The sequence below is a fragment of the Symphalangus syndactylus genome, chromosome 9, assembly GCF_028878055.3.
Source record: "Symphalangus syndactylus isolate Jambi chromosome 9, NHGRI_mSymSyn1-v2.1_pri, whole genome shotgun sequence".
Lineage (NCBI taxonomy): Eukaryota > Metazoa > Chordata > Mammalia > Primates > Hylobatidae > Symphalangus > Symphalangus syndactylus.
Genome location: NC_072431.2, coordinates 75,259,713 through 75,285,472, shown reverse-complemented (window position 1 = coordinate 75,285,472; position 25,760 = coordinate 75,259,713). Strand labels below are relative to the sequence as shown.

General features: G+C 41.7%; 1 protein-coding gene across 2 annotated transcripts in view; it reads left to right on the top strand.

Moving 5' to 3' along the window:
- The first annotated feature begins 1,007 nt into the window (after positions 1-1,007).
- The window catches only part of LANCL2 (LanC like glutathione S-transferase 2), a 70,317-nt gene continuing 45,564 nt past the window's right edge, over positions 1,008-25,760 (top strand). Inside the window, exons 1-2 of one of the 2 annotated variants that reach the window (XM_055293113.2) lie at positions 1,008-1,925; positions 24,668-24,785. In XM_055293113.2, coding sequence (XP_055149088.1) covers positions 1,722-1,925; positions 24,668-24,785 — 322 coding nt within the window. In that variant the 5' untranslated portion in view covers positions 1,008-1,721. Of the gene's footprint in view, positions 1,926-15,365; positions 15,553-24,667; positions 24,786-25,760 lie in introns of those variants that run through there. The other variant, XM_055293114.2, reaches the window with a different exon arrangement.

Sequence of the window (25,760 nt, the reverse complement as noted above, 5' to 3'; positions counted from 1 at the left end):
CCCCAGACTTTGGGGAATATCCACCCTGGGTTATTTTCTCTAGTTAAGTCCCTGTGGTGGGATAAGGATGGCTCCTAAAGCATGTCGGCATCAGTAGTTCCTGGAGCGGATTTTCCTACACCGTGTAGGTATGAAAATTTGGTGGGAGAAAAGACCCCAGGAAAGGGGAAAGCAGGAAAGTGGACCTAAGGGATGCTGCTATAAAGTCATCCTGTTGTATCTGTTCTGTTTCCCTGAACTTTGAAAATACTTATGCTAAGTACCCCCTTTAAAATGATTTTCTTCTACACTGTATCTTCCCATGGTCATGTTCTTGGTGGGGTGTGTTTCACATGTCCAGCCCTGTGGGGTTGGGGGGACACTAGAAGAGGTAGTGGGAAGCCAGACTTTCCCACATCACTCCACTGAGGCCACGGAGACAGGAGGGACCGAGCCTTCCCTGTGCTCAGCACTGTGTTTTTCTTCATCATGTCACTTTTTACATTAACGTGTATTTTTGCTTGCTTCCAGAAAAGCACCTACATCAGCTATGCTGTAATCCTTGCTTTTCTCACCCAATAACTGGGAATCCCCAGAGAGCCAAAACTATCTTTTTAATCTCTTATTTCTTCATCACCTAGTACCATTCGGTGCTCAATGTTTACTGAGCGGAAGAAAATGGAAATAAGACATTTTCCTCAAGGAGCAGAAATCATTACACGTATTTGATTGTAAACAACAAAAATAAAGAGAACCAATGAAGACTGAAGTAAATCACATCACGATTACATAAATGTAAAGATCTGGTTGCTTGTGTCCTTTTTATAATACATACTATGCTTTTTGCCAATTAACACTGGAGGACTCTTTGTGGTCGATAAAATATTTGGATAATTAAGTATGCTTTCATTTTATGTCCCGGTATCAAAGATGTCCATTTATTCAAAACAAACGGACTGAACATAAAACATAAAAAGAAAAAAAAAAAAAGGCCTGCGGCTCCTCCTCCCAGACACTCCCCTCTAACAGTGATGAATAGGAGGGACTGTCTCCCTCCCCCATCCCTCGGAGACTAGCCTTGCAGTGTTTTAGGCTGTTTTGAAATTCTGTTCTTTAGATTTTTTTTTTTTCTTAATATCAAACAAAGAACTGCTGCTATTCCTTTGGGCTGGCGCAGCAGGGGCCGGTGAAATGCAGGCTGACGGCGGCGCGCCAGGGGCTGCGCTCGCCCCGGTCGGCGACGCGCACACACCTTGAGTGACAGCGACCTCTTCTCTACAGGTTTTCCCCGCGGGAGCGTGGCCCTTGCGGGCGTTCGTTTTTTTCTGGAAATCGCGGAGGGGGCTGGCCGGGGCAGCGACCCCGACCCCGGGACTCCAGCCCCGGCCGTGCGCGTCGCCGCGGACGGGCTCTGCGGGCCACGGGGAAGGTGCGAGGAGGCGCGAGCAGGCTGTGAGCCGCTGGGCGCTCCCGCGAACCCACTCCTCCCCGTCGGGAGCAGGGCAAAGGCGCCGGGAGCAGGGCAGAGGCACCGCGCCCACCGCCTCCGCAGCCGCCTGATGTGCGAGCAGCCCGCGACGAGGCAGTGCACGCTCAGAGGCCCCGCTCCTCCCGCCAGCGCGCGGCCTCGCTCCTCCTAGAGGACGCTCTTTGCGCGAGCCCCCGGAGGAGGCGGCGGCGGGGCGAGCTGCAGCGCCGACACAGGAGGTTTGTCCCCGCCCGCGCGCCGTACCGCGGCGGAGATGGGCGAGACCATGTCAAAGAGGCTGAAGCTCCACCTGGGAGGGGAGGCAGAAATGGAGGAACGGACGTTCGCCAACCTCTTCCCAGACTACGAGGCTGCCGCCGGGGCGCTGCTCGCCGCCGGAGCGGCCGAAGAGACAGGCTGTGTTCGTCCCCCGGCCACCACGGACGAGCCCGGCCTCCCTTTTAATCAGGACGGGAAGGTGAGTCGGCGGCCGGGCCCCAGCGGCGCCGGAGGGGGAGCGCGGCGGTGGTAGCGTCCACCCTCTGCCAGGCGTGACGTCACAGGCTCGCGCCGGGCTTGGGAGGGCCTCGGGCGGGAGGGCGCGGGATGATAGCGGCTGGCCCCTGTCTCCGGGCCTTCCCGGTGAGCGGCGCTTAGGGTCCGTGGGCTTCAGCTGCGTGAGCCACGTTCTAGGAGTTCAGCCCTTCTGGCCCCAATGCGCCTTTGAAATACGCGGACAGTGCACTTTCCTTCTTTGCCCGAGCAGCGGTTCGCGGTGCGGGCTTGTGTACCCGTGAGGCCCGCGGACACCTCCCGCCCCTGCGCGGCGGAGCGCTCCGCCGGCGACCTGCTCCTCACAAGTGGCCTGGAGGCTGGCTTTCCTTGGCCATATCTGGTCCCTGGGCTCCCGCCGACAAAGAAGCATTGTCCATGTAGATTTATTACTGTCTGTGTGCCCAGGAATGGGAAGCGGGTGTAAGGGGAGGCCAAACTTGACTTTCTTAGTGTCGCGAGGTGGGTCAGAGCGTTACATTGACATAAAACAGATTAACAGGAGAAAAACATACATTTCTTGAATATGTTTTATGTGAAAAAGACACAAGGAAATGGCAAAACCCAAATACTTTTAATGCTAGGCAGAACCAAGAGCGGCAGCTGTGGGAGAGTAAAGTGTGCGGGGAGGCTAACGGAAGATAGAACTGCTTGAACCACGTCTGGGTAGAAATCTCCGCTTTGCCCGGCTCTGGTGCCGAGTGTTTGTTCCTGGCGTAGGGAGGCCATCTTTTACAGGAGTTTTATCTCCTTTTAGGAAGAAAAGGGGGCAGTTTAGAGCACTCTTCTGTTTTTCAAGTGCTTTTAGCTTAAAATAATCATTATGCCAGAGACGTATTTTTGGGGTGGCATACCCTGTTACCCTTCACGGGCTATCTGAACAGAATCTAACGTGGGAGGCAAAAAGTGGGAATAAAATAGAAGATTGAATATCAGCACAACTGTTTTCATGCTTGGTAAAACCGTACCTTTACCAGGTTTTCTTTTTCCACTGAGGTACGTGTTCCAATGCCCACCTCACCTCCTTGGATCCCCATGTATTTAATATTTGTAAAGGGACAAGTTGGCTAAAACTAAGAAGGTAATTTTGGAAGAGCCATTGGTCTGAATATGGAATCTAAGGCAAGTGACTTCTGTAAACCTCTCTCTTCTTGAATGTGGTTAAAAACTCGAAACAGGCCGGGCGCGGTGGCTCACGCCAGTAATCCCAGCACTTTGGGAGGCCGAAGCGGGCTGATAGCTTTGAGCCCAGAAGTTCAAGACCAGCCTGGCCAACATGGCGAAACACCATCTCTACAAAAAAAGAAATACAAAAATTAGCCGAGCGTGGTGGTGGACGCCTGTTGTTCAGCTACTTGGGAGGCCGAGTGATCCTCGGGGGTCGAGGTTGCAGTGAGTAGAGATTGCGCCATTGCACTCCAGCCTGGGCGACAGAGCTAGACGCAGTCTCAAAAACAAAAGCAAGCAAACCTGTGGGAACAAGTCCTAACTCATGGGGATGTGTCTGAATTAGATGAAGCATATACATTGCCTAGCAAGCTGCCTGTTGTACCTTAAGAAGGACCTCAATAAATGTTAACCTCTTACCCTTGATGATTTAAGTTACACGGTTTAGAATTCATATTCAATATTGGTTTTTCTCTAGATTTCTTCTATTTTTACATACAAATATGTGTTTCATTTGTGACTTAGTGTTTCATTTTTTAATAACAAAAATAAAAATCTGGCAAGCATTGTAAAAACTGCATCATTCATTCTTATTACCAGTGGCCGTCTCAGTACTATCCTTGGAGTAAGTAGGTTACAGCAATGCTTAGTGAAAAATGAATGAAATGAACTCTTGACATGAGAATAATAAAAATAATGTTAGAGACATGGGAAGCAGGTGAGTTTCATTTGCAACTTCACAGGAGATGAACACTAATTCAACTCAAAGTTTTGAAATTGCGTATTTTCCTTTTTACCCTTTATATCTGGATAAATGTGATTTTTGACCTCAGCTATATACCTGATTTATGTTGAAAAGAAAATTAGACTACAAGTAATTAATGGGGCTTGTGATATCTCTGCAATGAAATGTAAGTTGGGATGGGGACCTATGCCAGTGGTTGTGAGTATATGCTAAAGAAAGAGAGAAATGGACATCGCATTGTTCTTGAATATGAAAATGAGAACACGTTGAAGGGAGAGATGGATAGTGATTTTAAAAGGTGGAAAGATTGCTTCTTGGTTATTGGAAAGTCATCAGATAAAATGAATATGAGTTGAACTCCACTGTCCTCCCTATTAACATTTTTTATGGTTGACATTTTTGATTTTAAAAATCTGTTAAGAATGCAATTTGAGGATATCAAACTATGCACTGTTTTTGGTAGACATGAAATTTCATGAAAATGAGGATGTTATGGGTTGAATTGTGTCCCCCACCAGAAAAAAAGGTATTGAAGGTTGAAGCCCTAACCCATTGGAACCTCAGAATGTGACATTTGGAAATAAGGTCATGGCAGATGTAATTAGTTAAGATGATGTCATATTGGAATATGACGGGCCCTTAATCCAGTATGACTGGTGTTCTTATATGAAGAGAAGAGAGCCGGGTGTGATGGCTCATGCCTGTAATACCAGCACTTTGGGAGGTTGAGGCAAGAGGATCACTTGAAGGCAGGAGTTCAAGACTAGCCTGGGCAACATAGTGAGACCCTGTCTCTTTTTTGAAAAGAATTGTAAAAGAGAAGAAAGAGACATAGGGAGAAAGAAGATGGCCATGTGATGATGGAGGCAGAGATTGCAGTTGCCAGCCAACACCAGAAACTAGGAGAGGCAAGGAAGGATTCTCCTCTGTAAGTTTGATGGAGAGCATGGCCCTGTTGATACGTTGATTTTGGAGCTGTAGGCTCCAGAACTATGAGAAAATTATGTGGTTTTAAGCCACCCAGTTTGTTGAACTTTGTGGTATCCCTAGGGTAACTTGTTAATTTGTAAGTTAAGCACTGAATAATTTTCTCTCCATGATGTTACCGAGTAACGATTACAAAAATCTACCAACACAATAACATTTTATTGCTAAGTATTCCTTAAGTCATTCACTCTATCTCATTTTAGTTTGGCTGCCTAGGTGTGTGGTGTGATCAGTAAATAAAATTAGCCTCTGATTCTAAAACCACTCAGGTCAGCTTCTCTGAGCCATATTTCCATAAATTGGTATTTATAACATTATTTACAATATTGGGCCAATATTATGAAAAGCAGTGAACCAGTGTAGTAGCAGTTGTTTTTAATTTTGGAAGGCCTGTGGAGCAGACACTCTTAGTTACTCATCTAACAGCTATTTCCTCCTTTTTACTTGATTTTGTTGTGGCCGTGGACTTAAGGGGAATTGAGCCCAGCTCTAGGAGCTGAATCATGATTAATCTCTGCCAGTGGTTCTCAAAGTGTGATTCTTTTACCAGCAGCAGCAACTTTAACTGATGTTCAAGTCCAACCAGGAGATGGATACTACTCAGAGTTTAATAAGGAAAGTTTAACTTAAAGAATTGTTATAAACTGTGAGACTGGAGTAACGAGAGATTGTCTCATGAGAAGTAAAGAGAACTCTGAAGAGTGTAGGCATAGCAGACAGAAGGAGCAGCCCCACCCCTAGGGCTGAGAGGGTACTCGAGTAAAGGCCCCTGTGATTAGCTGTGTTGCTGTGTCATAATTATCCAACACTTAGCATCTTTATAAACACTTATGATCTCATGCAGTGTCTGAGAGTCAGGAATCCAGCTGCAGGTTAGCTGGGTGGTTCTGGCTCATGGTCTCTGGAGAAGCTGCACTCAAGCTCTGAGCCAGGGCTGCTGTCATTTTGAGGCTTAACTGGGAGAGAGAATCTGCTCCAAGCTCGTTCACATGGTTGTTAGTCGGCCTTGCTAGGTGTTTTCTGGAGGCTTCAGTGTCTAACCACATGGGCTGCTCCTTAGGGCTGCCTCATGACATAGTGGCTGGCTTCTCTGAGACTGAGTGATCAAAGAGAAAAGTGTGCAAGAGCACCCAAGATGGAAGCTGCAGTCATTATATTTATTATGTAATCTCAGAAGTGACATACCATCACGCCTGCCATATTGTATTCTATTAGAAGCAAGACAGTAAATCCAGCCCACGCTCAAGTGGAGAGGTTATACAGGAGCATAAATACCATGAACTGTAGAGTCCTCAGCCAGGGCTGAAATCTTGAACTTGTCAGAGAGGTCATGGCCATACCTCATTGGTTGGCAGAGAAATTGCTGTGATACTGCACCATTGCTAGGTGTAGCCTCCAGAACCCTGCAATGAGTGTTACAGTAAGTGACAATATGTAAAGAATATCTTGGGGGCACAAGAGAAGAAAGAAGACGTGTTAATTCTGCCCATTCGCATCAGGGAAGGCTTTTTAGACTAAAATGGTACTTGCATGGTCCTTGACAGATTAAGTGGGGGTTTTCCAGGCTCAGGTAGGGAACTCCATGTGCAAGGACTTAAGGGATACCACATTATGAGAATATCAAGGAGTACGGCATGACTGGAGAAGCGGGCGCATGAATGGCACTGGGGGTATTAGGCCTAAGAGGGTGATTGGAGTTGATGCTGAAGGACTTGATGGATTGGAAGGATTCTTTTAAAATGAAATTTAAAATTGTATATTTAAGGTTATACCACATGATGTTATGTGACACATATAGGTAGTAAAATGGTTTCTATAGAGAGGCAAATTAATATATTCCCAATGTCACATAATTACCAATTGTTTTTTCTGTGGCCAGAGGTGCTGAAATCCATTCACTAAGCGTGAATCCCACATCCAGTGCATTTTTATTACCTGTAGTTTTCATGTTGTACATTAGTGCTCTAGACTTGTTTGTCCTACATTTCTGCCATTTTGTATCCTCTGACCATTTCCTCTCCTTCCTCCAACCCACTGCCTCCGGTAATCACTGTTTTGTTCTCTATCTCTGTATAGTTTTGGGTTTTTTTTTTTTTTTTTTCAAGATAAGGTCTCACTCTGTTGCAGGCTGGAATGCAGTGGCAAGATTGTGGCTCCCTCCCGAGCTCAAGTTATCCTCCCACCACAGCTGCCGAGTAGCTGGAACCACAGGCAGGTACCACCACGCCCAACTAGTTTTTGTATTTTTTGTAGAGACAGGGTTTTGCCATGTTGCCCAGGCTGGTCTCAAACTCCTGGGCTCAAGGAATTTTTCCCAGCTCATATGCTGCTGTTTCATTTTAAGAATTGTTTCCTTTGCTGTGCAGAAAGAAGCTTTTTAATTTGATATAGTAATATTTGTTTTTTTCTGCTTTTGTGCCATGAGCTTTTGGTGTCATACCAAAAAATTATTACTATGGCTGGTGTCCAGGAGCTTTTCTCCATGTTCTTTTTTAGGAGTTTTATAATTTCTGGTCAATCCAAAGGACTTTACAACTTTTTCCACAGAGAAAAATCAGGAAAACTTGTCTATAATTTGATACAATCTTGAGCTATTGGAAATGCTTCAGTTTATAATTATTTAATTTTCCATATTTTTGTTTTGAAGCCTTAAAATTTGTTTAACCTCGTAATATATCATGGAGGCATAAGGAAATCAGTACTACCCTAATACCCAGAGAAATGTAATTTTTTTCTCTTTATTCAAAATGAACTAAATTGTGTGTGTGTGTGTGTCAGGTGGAAGGTGGGGGAGTATACTCTACAACTTCTCAAAGTGAGGTTTGTGGACCTAAATCATAAGCAGTTCCTCAAAGATTGTTAGAAATGCAGATCCCACTCCAAACCCAAGGAACCGCAGTCTGCATTTTAACAAGATCTTCATGCCAGAGTACTCATAAATTTGAGAAGCATTGAGGAAAACTGTTCTACATATAGCTTTATTAAATTTTCTTTTAATATGAACTTAACCTCCAGCCAGTTTTCAGTTCCTGATGTGGAAAAATATTGACATAGAAGGGTAATGGTAAGATTATGGAGAGGAAACTAAGAAGATATTATACATGAGCATTTTCCATCTTTTGGAAATAAATTGTAGCATAGAGCAGGTAACAGTTTTAATAGTCATGTGTTTGACTCCTACTTTTCTGCCATTTATGACTTGTAGACTTTGAGCAAGTTACTTAACCACACACTGAACCTTGGTTTTCTTACCTCATCAACTTGATGTAAATGGTTAAATTGAAAGAGTAACTGAGGTTCTTAATATAACACAGTTGTAATATAACGTATTTGCTAAAGCTTTTAATAATGTAGATGTAATATAACCACCCCCTCCTCACTGGGTTGTTATAATGGCTAATTAGGTTGATACATTTAAAACATTCAGAACGGTGCTGAGTACAGTTAGTACCTAGGTACACATAGTTACTGATACATAGGTGAATAGTAAGAGTTCAGTTAATGGTAGCTATTAACATTATTATAGACATAGCTTATTTGTATTAGGGTATAAAACGTGATAATGAAAAATTTGTTTACATTTTATATTTTCAGTGGAATGCAGAAAAAAATACATACTTTTCTTGCCCTTTAAAGAAATGCTTATTCTTGTCTCCTTTTTTTCCTAAGGAAAATATGGTTAGATGTACAATATTTATATGGCTATCTCTTCAGATCGCCAATAGTTTCCAGATTTCTGAATTCCGTACACATACATTCTTCCTCTCATCATCTCTGAAAGGGCGTGGAACTCCTGTTGATGGTGGTAAGATGATAAGGAATAACCAAACCACTTGGAAATATGGAGGTTGGGAATTCTACCCACAGTAGAACCTACCAGCTCATGCTGTGCACCTTTGGGCCTCAGCAAGATTGAAAATTGTCATCTATCATAGCCTGGGTCTCCAGATTCGTAAGTTTATGCTTGAAACTTCAAACAGGAGCTCTGAACACTTAATTCATGATTACCGTGGGCTTACTGTAATTCATTTCTATTTCTTTTCCCACTTAACTTTACTCCTTTCTGAGAACAGAAATTTTTTCTTGAATATACTTGAGTAATTATTTTTTAATTTTTTAAATATTTATTTATTTGAGACAGGGTCTCATTCTGTTTCCCAGACTGGACTGCACTGGCACAGTCATAGCTCACTGCAGCCTTGACCTCCCAGGCTCAAGAGATCCTCCCACCTCAGCCTCCCAAATAGCTGGGACTGCAAGTGTATTCCACCACACCCAGCTAATTTTTAAATTTTTTTTGTAGAGTTGGGGTCCTGCCATGTTGCCCAGGCTAGTCCTGAATTCCTGGGCCCAAGCGATTCTCCTCTCCTGCCTCAGCTTCCCAAAGTGTTGGGATTACAGGTGTAAGCCATTGTACCCAGGGAGTTTTTTTAAACATCCTCACTGCTTGATACTGAAATAAGAACGCAGTAGGTAGTAAATGTTCGTTGACTGAATAAATCTATTGAAATTTAAAAAAATTTTTTTTATGAGAGGCATTTTTTGCATTTTATTTAATGATATAATTTTGTATTTTAAAAGCTATTCTGTATCTAAAATGTTACATCTTGGACTCCTAGATGACATTCCAGGCTACTGTAAGTCAAGAACTATGTAATATGCTTTGGGAGTTCTGGGTGAGGAGTGTGCTCTGTAAGGACAACTAGCAGTTGGCTAGGGCCAGACTAGGTTTTGAGCAAATTTTGCTTGAATAGAATTGAATATAACAACAAACTGAGTTTCTTTTTCAGAAAACGTTCCTGTCTTTTATAGATTTTAGTTAGTACCATGCAACAATTGTTTAATCAAAATGAAACCTAACTTTTCACTGAGCGCTTTCCATAATTAAAGATAATTTGACCACAAAATCCTACTATCTCCATGGGTTCCTTGTCCCTTGAACTGTAATTATGTATGTTTTGAGCCCTTGTGTGCAGTTTATTAATATATTGTCACTTAGCAGTTTGTCCTTGGTTCTTTATTGCAATTGTAAACTTCCTTGTGGTTATGCCATATATCCCCTACAAAGCATACATAGCAGATGAATTTTTATGATACACATCAAAATTGGATTGAGGTGTGTGTGCTTAGGATATGTAATCTAGAATATTTTCTATTATATTACTGAGCTTGAAATAAGAAAACAGAAGCAGACCAGATTATGTAAATCTATGACTATTTTTAGCAGAATGAACTATTTTCAAACACCTCTGCAAAATAGCATTATCTTGATAGAGTCAGTTTAGGTAAGGACCTGTTTATTGAAAATACCACTAGTGAAGGTAGATGTTTTCACTACCATCTAATTCTTTACTGTCAGAAGTTATAGCTTCGCCACCCCTGCCTGCTTTTCCCATGTAGTAATTAGCTTTGAGGTAAGGATTGGGGGACTTTTGTTTTATTCATTTTGTTTGCAAAATGGAACAAAGCAAGCCCACACTCTTGCTAGGTATATAACATCACATCATATCTTCATGTGTCTAACATTACAGGTGATCATTAGCCTAGGAGAGCTGAATTAGGAAATGCACTTCCCCAACCCATACCCCTCAGCAGAAAGATTTGTTAAAATCTTTCCTAAGAAAAGAATTACTTTATGGTATACAGTTTGCAAAGTTTGCACATCATCACATATGTAAAATGTGAGTCAAAAAGCTATTTTTATCATCTTTAAAATGTAGGCAAGTTATTTTCTCTTAGCTTCAGTTTCTGCATGCGTACCATGATGATAATGCTGTTTTAGGATTATCAAGAGGATTAAATTAGATTAAGTGTCTCAAATACCCCATTTATTAGGAGTGTAGTCGATGATTTTATTAAGCTCTTCTGGTGCATTTCAGGTATTACTCATACCTAAATGTTAAATTTATGCGTAACTATTCAAACGTACCTATTTCTTTTTAGGAGCTATTTATTATGCACATGTTGAACACTTGTTTTTAGACTTTTCACTCTCCTCTATTTGTAGTTAAGATCATCATAATTTTTTACAAGTTAATTGTCAATCTTTTTAAAGTTTTCTGTATTTTTATGTATGGCAGTTGTATTTCCTCAAACTAGCACTAAATTTATCATAAAAAATAGAGAAGAACACAAGTATTTTAGAAAGAGAATGATTGCATATTCCGTAGTTTTCAGATGGAATGACTTGTTTCCTCAGGAATGCCCATGGCTTTCTCCTAAATGCATTTTAAATATCATCTCTGTCCCTCAGCACAGAATGCTCCCCCTGCTTTTTGCACAGCGAGCTCCTGTCTTTCTGTGAGACGCCTGTGAGAGGCTTCTTCCTCCAGGGTCTTTCTCAGAGTTGCCCAGGCAGACTCTGTTGCTTGGCCATTCCAAAGCCACTTGAAGGATTAGTTAAGAAAGTTGTATTCTTTTTCCATTGTTGCCATAAATACCACCAATTTTGCAGTTTAAAGCAGCACCTATTTATTTATCATCTTTAAAATGAAGTCAGAAGTCCAGGTACAGTCTGGCTCTGCTGGCTCCTCTGCTTAGAATTTCATAAGGCCAAAGTCAAAGCGTCTTCAAGGCTGGCTTCTCTCCTGGAGGCCCTAAGGGTGAATCTGCTTCCCGGCTCATTGAAGCTGTTGGCCAAATCCAGTTCACTGTGGCTGCTGGCTGTTCCCCACTTCCCTGCTGGCTGGCCTTTGCTCCTCAATGCCACCTGAGCCCTGCCCATGCTTTCCACATGGTCCTTCCAGCACTCACAGATCAAGTCACTCTCACACTTCACATCTGTCTGATTTCACCTTCTGCCCTATGTTTCTGACTTCAATAGGAGAAGGTTCTCTCCTTTTATGGGCTCATGGGATTAGATGGGCCCCACTTGGATAATCCAGCATCCTCTCCCTATTTTGTGATCTGTGACCTGTTTCAGGTTCCAGGACATCTTTGGGGGTTGTTCTGCCTACCATAAAGGTTTCTAGCGCTTGTAGTCTGGAGTGGCTGCCTGGGTCTAAACTCCAGTCTGCCCCTTACTGTTGATATCACTTTTGGTAAGTTACTTTACCTCTCTCCTGTGCTTCATAGTTCTCATTTGTAAAATGGGGGTAATAGTTGTAGCTTCACCGTAGAGTTTTTATGATAGCAGTGAAGGGCAGCAGCAGTCTTAGACAGCGTCAGTGCATTCCTTTCATGGGGCTCAGGATCCACCAGACTCCACGTGGACAGCCCTGCAAAGCAAGCTCCTCAGCTTTTAGCCCATTGAGGAGCAAGCTTTCAGGGCCTTCTAGTCCACACATTGCTTCACTGACGATACTCCCTCATCAAAGAAAGGGTCTCCTAGGTCCACCAGGAAGCCCCCTGATGGGCTCACAGTGGTCGTCAATGCCTTTCCATCCCCTCTCCACCCTTCTGAATGCCCCAGCTACACACTTGCCTGCCTCTGTGAGTGGGCATCTGATAACAATCCCAGTAAACTCCTGAATGCCTTCCACAAGGGTGAAGTAAGATTGTCTTCGGATATCAGTCTACATACATTTATATATTTTCTTGAATATACCATATTGGATATTGTTAGGCATTTATTATATGCAATCGTAATTATTTTTACGTTTGTCTCATTAGATCAGGAACATTTTGGGGAGTACTCAATCTTACTCAGCTTTGTGTCCCAATAACAGTGCCTGGCACATGGAAAGCATTATTTGTTTTTCAAAAGAATAACTAATATTATTCTCAAGATTTGCTAATCATCTACATTTTATGTCTTTCTTCCTCACCTATTTCAAAGGTATCTGAAAGTTACAAAAATATATGTAGTCCTGGGTATTTTATCATATATGAAGTTGTTAATATGCCGATTATATTATGTTTGCTATGCTTCATGCCAAGATAAAGAAATTTCATCCTTTATCTTCAGTAACAGTTGTTAGAGTGTTGATTATATCATCTAAAATATTTGTAAAATTGTAAAAATTTATAAAATCTACCTTTTATTTTTTCCATATGCAATATGAAATGTAGCTTATGAACATACTGAACCCATACCTTCTCTAAAATCTAGAGTTGAGGCAGAGAGGTACAGAATATATGTATATGTTCTAGCAAATGACAAATTAGGAAATAAATTATTCCCCTCAATTATTCCTGTGATGTACATGGAAAAAATATCATGAATAAAAAGGAATTTAATTTCTTGAAACGTTTTTCAAGAATATAACTGGTGTAATTTGTATGCTTCAATATCACCCAGTGTCTGTCTGCCATCTGTTTATCTTTTTCTTCTTCTTTCTGTCTCCTTCCCCTATTCCCCCTTCCCCCTCCTCTTCTGTCTCTTCTTCCCACCCTCCCGTCCCCAAGAACAAACCTTTTTTATTTGATTCTAAGATTTATTACCATGAAAACATTGTGAGGAAGAGAAATAAATCTTGCCATAAATGTGCCTTGTGTATCATTTGGAATAATAGATGCAGTGACACCTCACAAGGGGTTTTACAACCAGTGATTAATATCTACTCCAATATATTTCTGCTTTATAATATACTTGGGCATTCTTGTTTGGGAAAATTGCCTACTCACCATGTAGGAAAAGAACATTTTCTTCCCGATTGCAATGTAATTGCTAAAAATCAATCTCAGAGTCAAGAGATAAAACCTCCAAAATTTTTAACTGCTCCTGCTGTTTCTGGGCTATGTGGCAGGTACATATTTCTATTCATATAGTATGACTGAGTGAAGGCGGTAAGTCCTGAACATCCAAAAGTAAAATGTAAATATAGAATCAAGCAAAAAATTTTGCAATAAGCAGAGAATGCACGGCCCAGGAACTTTAGAAGTAGACAGTCTAGTCAGAGTTTCAAGAGCTTTATCTCTCATTGTCATAAGACCTCAAGTAAGCCTTGGTTTTCTTACCTAAAAAACTGAATGATGTGAAGACTAATTCAAATATGTAAAGCATTTAGTGCCAGGTACATAGTAAGTGCTCAATAATTGTTAGTTATTTTTATAATACCATTATTGCCAGGTGCAGTGGCTCTTGCCTATAATCCTGGCACTTTAGGAGGCTGAGGTGGTTGGATCACTTGAGGCCAGGAGTTCGAGACCATTCTGGCCAACATGGGGAAACCCTGTCTCTACTAAAAATACAAAAATTAGCCAGACGTGGTGGCGCATGCCTATAATCCTAGCTACCCAGGAGGCTGAGGCATGAGAATCACTTGAACCCAGGAGGTAGGAGGTTGCGGTGAGCTGAGATCACACCACTGCACTCTAGTCTGGGCGACAGAGTGAGACTCAGTCTCAAAAAAAAAAAAGGAAAAAAAAAGTGTGTGTGCATATATATGTATGTACATGTATATATGTATACGCATGTATATATATATATGTATACGTGTGTGTGTGTGTGTGTGTGTAAATAAAATACCATTATTTAGTGAGACAAACCAGTTAAAAATTCTCCTGGTACAGTAACCTCCATCAAATGTAAATAGAATTACAGCATAATAAATTTTCTTTGTACATGAGAATTTCGTTCCAGTATAAACAAATTGGAATCCTCTTTTATGAGAAATAGGAAAAGGGGAACCAGAAAAAGTACCTTATGGCAAAGGGCAGATAAATGAATGGTTTTTGCAATGAAATTTTGGCAAATATTAAAGGGAACTGGAGGAAGCAATTGTTAAGTCTTAAAATTGTACTCCAGTAGGCTGGGTGCGGTGGCTCACACCTGTAATCCCAGCACTTTGGGAGGCTGAGGCAGGTGGATCATGAGGTCAGGAGATCGAGACCATCCTGGCTAACACGGTGAAACCCTGTCTCTACTAAAAATACAAAAAATTAGCCAGCCTGATGGCAGGTGCCTGTAGTCCCAGCTACTCGGGAAGCTGAGGCAGGAGAATGGTGTGAACCTGGGAGGCGGAGCTTGCTGTGAGCCAAGATCACGCCACTGCACTCCAGACTGGACGACAGAGCGAGATTCCATCTCAAAAAACACAAAACAAAACAAAACTCCAGTATCATTTATGAGGAATGAAGGGTTAGTAGCATATGCTTTGGAATTGGATTACCATGATAGAGCTAAGACTGCATGAGAGTGTGCATTAGGCCTGGAAAACTCAACCTACAGGTACTTTAATCAGCAGGCAGAAGGGGAGAAAAATTAGGGAAGTTCTTTCTTTCTTATCATGAAAAATAAGAACCTCCCAGAACCTCCTAGAAGACTTTCATTTAGGTCTCATGGGTCAGAACTGTGTCATGTGGCCACCCTTGTGCATAACGGGGCCTGGAAAATCAAGTGTCTCTTCTGGGGCTGGATGCCCTGCTATTCTGGATATAATCAGATTTCTGTTAACAAGCAGGAAGGGTGTGGGGACTAGATATGGGCTAAGAACTACCTTATGGGTTCTGCCACCGCAGGTATTAAAGAGGTATCCCCTATTTATTCCTTCTCATGCAAATGATTCTGCATTTCTTTGATTACAGTAGAAACCAAAGGTCAAGACACAGGAGGCCTAAGTTACTAACATGGAGTCAAAAAGTTTTTAAGAAGTTGGATGGAGAACCAGACAGTTAGTTTTTTTGGTGCATTCAGTAACAGAAGCAAAGTTAAATACATTTACAAGCACATCACCAAAACCATAGGGAATGGCAAATCCAGAAAGCATTGCTAGTAAGTAAAGATTGTTAAGTGAATGTGTTTGTCCAGTTAACTGATAATATCACCTTTAAGGTGGGTGAATTATTGATACTGTGTTTTTTGGTGTGCCATCTTTATCATTTTATTTGAGCATAATTATGAAGATTTTCATGAAGCTCTCCTTGGCCTTAGATTTCTAACTCAGCTTTCACTATAAGGGAAGGTATTTTACCACCATAGTTGAGTAGGAATTATTGTAATTTACTTATTATCTTGAATAACAGTTAATGAAAAGATACAATTTTGAAAGCTAATGCTATATTTTAGTCACTTAATAGAATTCGTTGTCTTACCTACCTATTTTAGTCTTGGGCAACTAATAAATATAATGTCAAAGGGGAAAGTCATATTCAGTACTTACAGCAAAAATATATGCTTGTAAATATGCATGTTTAAATCCTCTTTGGCACAATTGGTTGGTCTCAAAATAGATTTGCCCATCTTTGAATGCTCAGCTATTACTTTCAATGACTTAAAAATGTAGACAAGGATGGGGGTTTTATGGTATATAATATGCAGCTGGAGTGCAACAAAAGAAGGTACATATACTGGGTTTTTTTGTTTTTTTTTTTTTAACTTAAAAGGTGTTTTCGGGGATTTATACTTTAATGATGGGCTAAGAGCCTGGTGGAGGACTCCCTGTATAAAACAACTATAAAACTTGTATATAATATAAAAAGCAACTACTCAAAGGCACTGGAGAATAAGCAGACTGCAGTTTAATTGCTTTTTTGTATTATGTCCAGATTCTATAGAATATGTTATAGTGCATGATTGGAGGAGGAGGGAGGTTCTATAGAGCACATTACCGTGAGTGATTGGAGGAGGAGGGAGGTTCTGTAGAGCCCGTTACAGTGCGTGATTGGAGAAGGAGGGAGGTTCTGTAGAGCACGTTACAGTGAGTGAGTGGAGGAGGAGGGAGGTTCTGTAGAGTGCGTTACAGTGCGTGACTGGAGGAGGAGGGAGGTTCTGTAGAGCGCGTTACAGTGTATGATTGGAGGAGGAGTGAATTTCTTTTTTTTTTTTTTAGATGGTGTTTTGCTCTTTTTTGCCCAGGCTGGATTGCAGTGGTGCCATCTCGGCTCACTGAAAGCTCTGCCTCCTGGGTTCAAGCGATTCTCCTGCCTCAGCCTCCCCAGTAGCTGGGATTACAGGCGTGCGCCACCACGCCTGGCTAATTTTGTGTTTTTAGTAGAGATGGGGTTTCACCATGTTGGCCAGGCTGGTCCTGAACTCCTGACCTCAGGTGTTCCACCCACCCCGGTCTCCCAAAGTGCTGGGATTACAGGCATGAGCCACCATACTTGGGCGGAGGAGTGAATTTCTGTAGGGTATATTATAGTGCATTCCCTGTGAAGGAAGTTTCTGTGTCTTTTATCCTGGAGCTAAGTTTCATTTACATGGTGCACTCAGTGGCGGCAGGGGTTGCCTATGGGAAAAACACATTTTCCGGGAACCAGAAATCTAAGATGGGATAACTGGCTGATAAGATAATGAGGAAAAGGGATGAGCCAGAGGAGAGATCAAAAAATCTTGTCTGTGTACGTATCCAATTAAATTCTGAACAATGCATGTCTGGAACAGACCCAAAGAAGCCTAGCTAAAGACAAAAGATAGAAATTGAGAGGAGAGCTGCTGCCCCAGAAACAGAATTTGCAATTCAATACAAGCAAGAAAACAGTGTACAAATTAACATTCCAGACGCAGGGCAAAGTTACCTGCTATCTGTAGAACCAGGAACATAGTGTAAGGGAGAAAAATTGGTTTTCCTCTTGCCCCTCGGAGTTTTTAGCTGGGACAGACCCCTGTAACAAAAGACAAATTAACAAGAGAAAAACAAATAAGTGTTTTAATGTGTGTATTTCATATACACGTGGGACGTACCCAGGGAATGAGTGTGTCTCACAGAGATGGCTTAGAAACCCAGCTTATATCTCATCTTCAGCAAAGAGCAATGCGTTTTTAGAGCAGTGACAAGACAAAGGACAGGGACTTTTTGAGTGTCTGGGGTGCAAATCATAGAATGGCAAACAAATGGGGTTTGTGATGTAGATTTCTCTGGTGCCTTCTCCAGGCTGATGCCTTCCAAAGATTTCTTCCCTGGTTGGGAGGGAAGGAGAGACACCATTTTTAAGTCCTGCTTTTAGGTAGGTGGGGGAGGGGAGAGAGCTATTCTGGCATCTACTTCTCAGTTCAAATTCATCCTTATGTCAAACACGCATGATTTTGAGGAGGCATATTCTGCTTTTCTACATAAAAGACTCATTTTCAAAAGAAAAGAACATTAACTGGGTCCAATCCTGAAAAGAACCAGATAGTGAAACTAGTATGCAAGGATTTTAAACTGACTGCTGTAACTCTCCTCCATGAAATAAAACAAAATATGCTTTCAATTCATGAAAAATGAGGAAATCTCAGTAGGGAAGTAAAAACCATTAAAAAAAGAGTCTCATGGATATTTTAGAATTGATAAATACAATATATGGCATTTAAAAGTTACTGCATGGCCTTAGCAGGGGAATGGAGAAGACTGTCAGTGTCCTGTGAGTTCTGCTTGCCCGCTGCCCACACAGAGCTGCCTTATCAAGATGGGAATCATAATTTGTATTCATACAAAGCCAGCTAAACTGGAGACTGGAGTTTTTTACTCAAATCAGTGTCCCTGAAAACTTGGAATGAGGTTTTTAAAGGATAATTTGGTGGGAGGGGACAAGGGAGTTGGGAGTGCTGATTGGTCAGATCCCAGATGAAATCTTAGGGGTCACAGTGGGTTCTTCTTGCTGTCTTCTGTTCCTGGGTGGGATCACAGAACGGTTGAGCCCGATTACCAGTCTGTATGGCACCAGCTGGTGCATCAGAAGGCAGGGTCTGAAAATATATCTCGAGCACCATTCTTAGGTTTTATAGTAGTGGTGTTTGTTATCCTGAGGAGCAATTGGGGAGGTTTGGAATCTTGTGGCCTCTGGTTGCATGACTCCTACACCATAATTTCTAATCTGGTGGCTAATTTGTTAGTCTTACAAAGGCATTCTGGTCCCCAGGCAAGAAGGGAGTTTGTTTTGGGAAAGGGCTGTTATCTTTGTTTCAAAGTTAAACCATAAATTAAATTCCTCTTAGCCAGCATGGTGGCTCACGCCTGTAATCCCAGCACTTTGGGAGGCCGAGGCGGGCGGATCACAAGGTCAGGAGATCGAGACCATCCTGGCTAACATGGTGAAACCCTGTCTCTACTAAACATACAAAAATTAGCTGGGTGTGGTGGCGGGCGCCTGTAGTCCCAGCTACTTGGGAGGCTGAGGCAGGAGAATGGCGTGAACCTGGGAGGCAGAGCTTGCAGTGAGTCAAGATCACGCCACTGCACTCCAGCCTGGACGACAGAGCAAGACTCCATCTCTAAAAAAATAATTAATTTTAAAAAAAGAAATTTATAGATGCAGAATGCCCCTCAAAACACCAAGAGGAATAAACACAAAGAAGCCCAAATCAAGACAAAGGTAAAGAGCACACCTTGATAGGAGCAGAGGAAAACAACACATTATATACAGGGAATTTTACCGACGGCTGATTTTTCGTTAGAAATCACGGAGACAGAGGAGAATGAAATAACATGAAAGTCCTGAAAGAAACTGGTATCCAGAATTCTTTTTTCAGTGAAAATGTCCTTCAAGAATGAAGACAAATTAAGACATTTTAAGATTAAAACACTACCACCATCACCACCGCCATGTAAAATAATTTGTTACAGCAGACTGGGCACAATGGATTATGCTTGTAATCCCAGCACTTTGTGGGGCAGAGTTGGGAGGATTGCTTGAGCCCAGGAGTCTGAGACCAGCCTGGGCAACATAGTAAAACCCTGTCTCTACACAAAATACAAAAATTAGCCAGCTGTGGTGGTGCACACCTGTAGTCCCAGTTACTTAGGAGACTAAGGCAGGAGAATTGCTTGACCCTGTGAGGCAGAGGTTGCAGTGATCCAAGATCATGCCATTGCACTCCAGCCTCGGTGACAGGAGTGAAACCCCATCTGAAAAAAAAAAAAGCAACAGAGCTGATACCTGATGGAAACTGTCGTGGGTGAGTGGTGACTTTCTGGGCTGGTGATGTGGGGGTGTAAGAATTTACCAAGACAGTTGTTGAGTACAGAAAGGCAGATTTATTAGAGAAGGAAGGAAAAGATGTTGCAAGGAGGTGACAGGCAGGCCAGCGGAAGAGAAGCTGACTGTATGGAAACAAAAGTTTGCTGGAGATTGGTTTTATAGAATGGTGGTGTGGGGTGTGCTGGAGAGCTTTGTGCAGTACCAGTAATGCCAAGGCTGCAGTGAGCTAACTTGTAGGTGTCTGGTCGTAAGTTGGGCACAGGAGGGCTACATGTTCTGGACCCTGAAGAAAGACAGACTTTAGCTTATCTGGTTTTTTTTGCTTCCCACTGCTCCCACCAGCATGACTTCTTTTCTCCAATTAGGACTCCACATTTCCCCCATGACAGAGCAACAGTGACAGATCTTTGGCATGTGGGTGAAGGTATCATCTTCCAGCTGCTTCCTGCTGACTAGGTCATAGAGCTGGCCCTACCTAGGATTGTTAGTTGGTCGACAAGTTACATGGGTTATTGTTTTGGATTGTGAAATGTAGGATATTGGACCTTGCTGGAGTAAGGGACTTGTTAGAGATGGAGATTATGTTAGGGTGAAACTGGTGTTCAGCTGAATCCCAGGGAAATTTGTAAAGGTAGCAGGCATTATTGGGGAGAGATTGTTATGCAATTTGCAGCATCATTTGAAGGTGAAACTGATGAACTCTAGAAGATAAAAGTTTGGGTTTTTTTTAAAGCCAGTTACCAAAAAGGCAAAGAAAAACCTTTTGCAGTGTGACTTTTTTTAGAGTGGTGTCCATTTAGTTAACCTGGAAGTTAAACTTGATGGAAAAGTGTTTGAATTTAGACACAGGAGGAGTGTGTTTAGGGTTAGGAGGTTATGAGTATAGCAGGGGAACACATGATTCATAGGAACAGTGTGAGACGTTTTTGATTACATTGAGAATTTAGATAAATATCAAGAAAATCCAGGAGTACAAATTTAAGTTATGTTAGAGGAAAACATTGGTTAATGTTTTCCTTCAAGAAGAAACGTTTTAGCACTAGGCCACAATAACAGAACTGAAGGAAAAAGTTACAGGAGCTGACAAAGACTGCAGAAGAGAGTTACTATCCTAGGCCTCCTCCAGGGGAGAAAAAGCTGAACGCAGTGGGACACAGCAAACTGGGACACAGCAAACATTGAACTTCCGATATATGCTTCTGAGTTTTTTTTTTTTTTTTTAAGAAACTTTTATAAAATTCTGAGTAAAACTTTTTGCAGTTTTATTAAGAGCAGATTAATACCTTAAGAAAACCTTGTTTTAACATAGAGGATTAATGTTAGAAAGACTAGCCTAAATAATTTTTTTAAATTATAACCAACTTAATTACATACAAAATTCCTTTTATAAATTCTCCTTCATGAACCTTTTCATGACTTACACAGACCATTTACGACATACTTGGACTTTGACTTGTTCTAAATATCCTTTTTTAAAAACAACCTTACTTTAAGATAATTATTTACCATACAAGATTTTTTTTCTATAAAATTTCTTTTTATACCCTTCCTTACAGAAAATACCTCTTTTCCTTTTCTTCTTTAACTTTAAATGAGTTTTCAATGTTTGCATATTAGTTGCACCATAAATAATGAGTCTTATCTTAGCACCAGCAACTTAGTAACAACAGATTTAAAGCAGTTAGGAAAAAAAGAGAGGAAGAGAGCTTTAGAAGACTCTACATAACTCTGTATTGCAGGTCAACCATTTGAGCTCTGAATTTCTCTTGTAGCTTGTCCATCAGTTTAAAGTGTGCACAAAAACGGGCCATAATATGTAACCAGCTGGAGTTTTAAAGAAAATGACAAAATCAGGGGTTAGGATGTTAGAGACTTTTTCCCTTTTAAGGCTTGACCCCTGGATTGAACAGAAAAAGAAGAAAAGAGAAGAAAGGAATGGGCCAGGCACTGTGGCTCACGTCTGTAATCCCAGCCCTTTGGGAGGTGGAGGCAGGTGGATCACTTGAGGCCATGAGTTTGAGACCAGGCTGGCCAACATGGTAAAACCCTGTCTCTATTAAAAATACACAAATCAGCCAGGTGTGGTGGTGCATGCCTGTAATCCCAGCTACTTGGGAGGCTGAGGCACGAGAATGGCTTGAACTCAGGAGGCAGAGGCTGCAGTGAGGCAGAGGCTGCAGTGAGCCAAGATGGTGCCACTACATTCCAGCCTGGGCAACAGAGAGACTCTGTTAAAGAAAGGAATGGAGAGGAAAGAGTTAAGCTTTACAGGAGGACTTGTGAGCCATCCAGCCATTGCAAGGTGCGGGGCCAGCCCCTTTACTGCTTTCCTTTATCCTTTATCTCCATCAGTCAGGGAGAGCCTTGACACCTCAGACCTACATGGTATAGGATGAATTTTTCCCATCTCTTCAAGTCACCACTTAAGGTGAGCTGTTTTCAACTGGAGCAGAGAGCCCCTTCAGCTCAAGGCTTTCAGGGGTTGGGATTCTGTCCTGGGAGCCCTTTGGTCCTCAGGCCTCGTTTCCAGTGGCTGAGCTTGTGGCAGAGGGCACAAGTCGGGTGGAGCTTTTCCCGTTTATCTCATTGAGGGCCGTTTGACTTTGAGTGGCCTGGCCCTCTCCACTGGTAGCAGTCATTTGGAGGAGTATCCTTAGGGAAACCTGGAGGGGGCCGGGGGCTTTAGAACAGCCAACAGTTGAGCCTGCCTCTGCCTCTTGTTTCTGTGTTTTTCTTTTTCTTTTCTTTGCCCTGTCCTCCTTATTCTGCTTTGGTTATAAAAGACTAAGGAAGCGAATTTGATGTTTTTCTGCATAGGAGCCATGCTGTGTTACACAAGAAAGTTAGACATTTGTTTTTGAGGATCTTGGGGTTGAATTCATTCCAGTTTTAAAAAAATACAGCCTAGAGGTGAGTCTACAGGAATAGATGGGGTCTGTCCCATGGTGGGACTGGAAAAGGTGTCACTTGGGGCTGACTGAACTGCAGTTTCTCTTAGGTCATCCTGCCAATGAAGAGGGTTCCGCTCATGTCCACTGAGGGACTCTTAAGACTATCAGAATAAATTAACAAAGACCTAACTATGTGTTACACAAGAGATGGACTTTAAATATAAAGAAAAAGGTTGAAAGTGAATGGATGGCCAAGTAAGCAAGCAGTGGGCATCTGAAAACTTAGTGACTATGTGTGAAATGTCCCATAAAATAGCTCTTAGGGCAAGCAGGTAAAGAGGGTATTTGGTTTTGATACTTATGTTAATTAATTTTGTCCTGAATGTAGCAAAAAGTTTTTGAATCAGGAATTTATTCCTATTTACCTGACAACAAATAACCAGTGGGCAGTTCCCGGGTCCCAGTTCTCATCTGTGGTACAGTGCAGTGCAGGTAGGGTATGATGGCCTTCGTCGGCAAAGCCGGTATTGTAGATAAGGAAAGAAGGAAAGTAAATTGTCTGTGCTTTTTATAAAAGGGGAAAAGGCAGTTGTCTCCCCTTCCCTTTCTGAGAGAGTCTCATTAGCATCATCTTTCTTTAATCTTTTCAGAATGTACATAAATGTCTGTATGGAAAAGATGAGCCCATTGTCTTCAGTTTTACAAGTCAGAAATGTCTCCTGGTTCTGGGGCCTCATGCACTTTGAAATGTGAACATGCACATCCAGGGTTGAGGAAACTTCTCTGGAGTTCACACTCTGCAAACCTTAGTTCCTAAGGTTTACTTTTAGTCCAGAATCCCAAATTTCAGTAGGATTTGCCCTGAAAGCCCTAATTGTGCAGAAACCTAAAAGTATTTTCTTTACAATCTCACAGAAGGACATTTCATTATGAAACTGAGTCGGTTTGTCAGGAAGACCTACTAGCCATTAATTTGCCTATGCTTAATAACAGAACTTCAAAATATATGAAAGCAAAAAGAGAGAGAGAGTTAAAGGGAGAAATAATTCCATAATCATAATGGGAGGTTTCTGACCAATTAATAGAGCAAGTAGTTTTTTAAAAATCAGCAAAGGTGGGCCAGGTGCAGTGGCTCATGCGTATAATCCCAGCACTTTGAGAGGCTGAGGCGGGTGGATCACTTGAAGTCAGGTGTTCAAGACCAGCCTGGCCAACATGGTGAAACCCCATCTCTACTAAAAATACAAAAATTAGTCGGGTGTGGTGGCGGGTGCTTGTAATCCCATTTACTCAGGAGGCTGAGGCAGGAGAATCTCTTGAACCCAGGAGGTGGAGGTTGCAGTGAGCTGAGATCATACCACTGCTCTCCAGCCTGAGCGACAGAGCAAAACTGTCTCAAAAAAAAAAAAAAAAATCAGCAAAGGTAGGAAAGATCTTAACAACACTGTCAGCTACATTATTTAAGAATATTGCATATTTCTCTTGGGAGAGACTGCCAACAATGAATAAGAATACCTGTTTTGTTTGCTCTTAGTCTTGGGACTTAATTCTTTTTATATATATATTTTTTAATCTGGTAAGAAATCCATAGTACTTGTTTTTATTTGTATTTCATTAGTCACTGAGTGATTGAACATTTTTTTGTGTATGCTTATCATTTGTTTTTTCTTTTGTATGAGGATGTTAATAATTTGGGGTCTAGTTATTTATTATGTTTATTGTTGATTTATATCTTATATTCCATGTATTTCCCCTTTGTCATTAACTTTTGAACCATCTTTCTGATGTTCTTTATCTTACAGAAGTTGAAATGTTTGTATAGTTAAATCCATCCATTTTTTCTTTTTTTTTTTAATTCTTTGATTTCTGCAAGTTGTTTTTTGTGATTCTACTTATGAGTTATAGTCTAAATAGGGTATTATCTCATTAAAAAAGTAACCTTATAAAAACCAAGATAGACTCCAACCAATGATGCACTGAGATGGTCCAAGGAAAGTAACTTCTGTCTGTTATGTTTGTACAACTTAGACTTTAAAGTATTTATTGCAACATTGTCCCATTCTTGTGCGGTTAGTTGTCTCTTCTTTTGGATCTCAGATCATTCATAATTTCGTAAGACGGATCCAGACCAAAATTAAAGATCTTCTGCAGCAAATGGAAGAAGGGCTGAAGACAGCTGATCCCCATGACTGCTCTGCTTATACTGGCTGGACAGGTGAGACTATGGGGTCTAAATCACTGATACGTTTTATTCTTAGATTATGAGATGTAAGACTTGACTGAAATTTTCTTCTCTTTTAAAATGGTAAAGATTTGGCCAGGCGCCATGGCTGATGCCTGTAATCCCAGCACATTTGAAGGCCGAGGCAGGTGGATCACCTGAGCTTAGGAGTTCGAGACCAGCTTGGCCAACATGGTGAAACCCCGTTTCTACTAAAAATACAAAAATTAGCCAGGTGTAGTGTTGGGCACCTATAATCCCAGCTACTTGGGAGGCTGAGGCAGGAAAATTGCTTGAACCTGGGAAGTGGAGGTTGCAGTGAGCCGAGATTGTGCCACTGCACTCCAGCCTGAGCCACAGAGTGAGACTCCATCTCAAAAAAATAAAATGGTAAAGATTTTATATCTTTTTTTTTTTTGAGACAGAGTCTCACTCTGTTGCCTGGGCTAGAGTACAGTGGTGCAGTCACAGCTCTCTGCAGCCTTGACCTCTTGGGCTCAAACCATCCTCCTGCCTCAGCCTCCTGTGTAGCTGGGACCACAGGCACATGCCACGACACCTGGCTAATTTTTTGATTTTTTGTAAAGACAGAGTCTCACTATGTTGCCGAGGTTGGTCTCAAATTCCTGGGCTCAAGCAATCCTCCTGCCTTAGCCTCCCAAAGTGCTGGGGTTACAGGCGTGAGCCACCATGCCTGGCTGATTTTATACCTTTTAATTGAGGTCTTGCTCTGTGTCTTCAATGATGAGATGATTTGGAATTTTATTTCTGAAGAAATGCTTTCTTCCTGAAGTTTGAACTTTAATATCTAGTGTGTCTTTTTTTATAACATTATTTATTTAACCTAATATATAGCTGTCTATGAAAATGTGTAACTATTAAGAGCAAACTTTCCCTAGGGTCAGTTTTAAAGGATTCTTTGCTGCTCTGGTCATTGTGACAGGCTGTGGTGAGTGGTCTCTCTGTTCT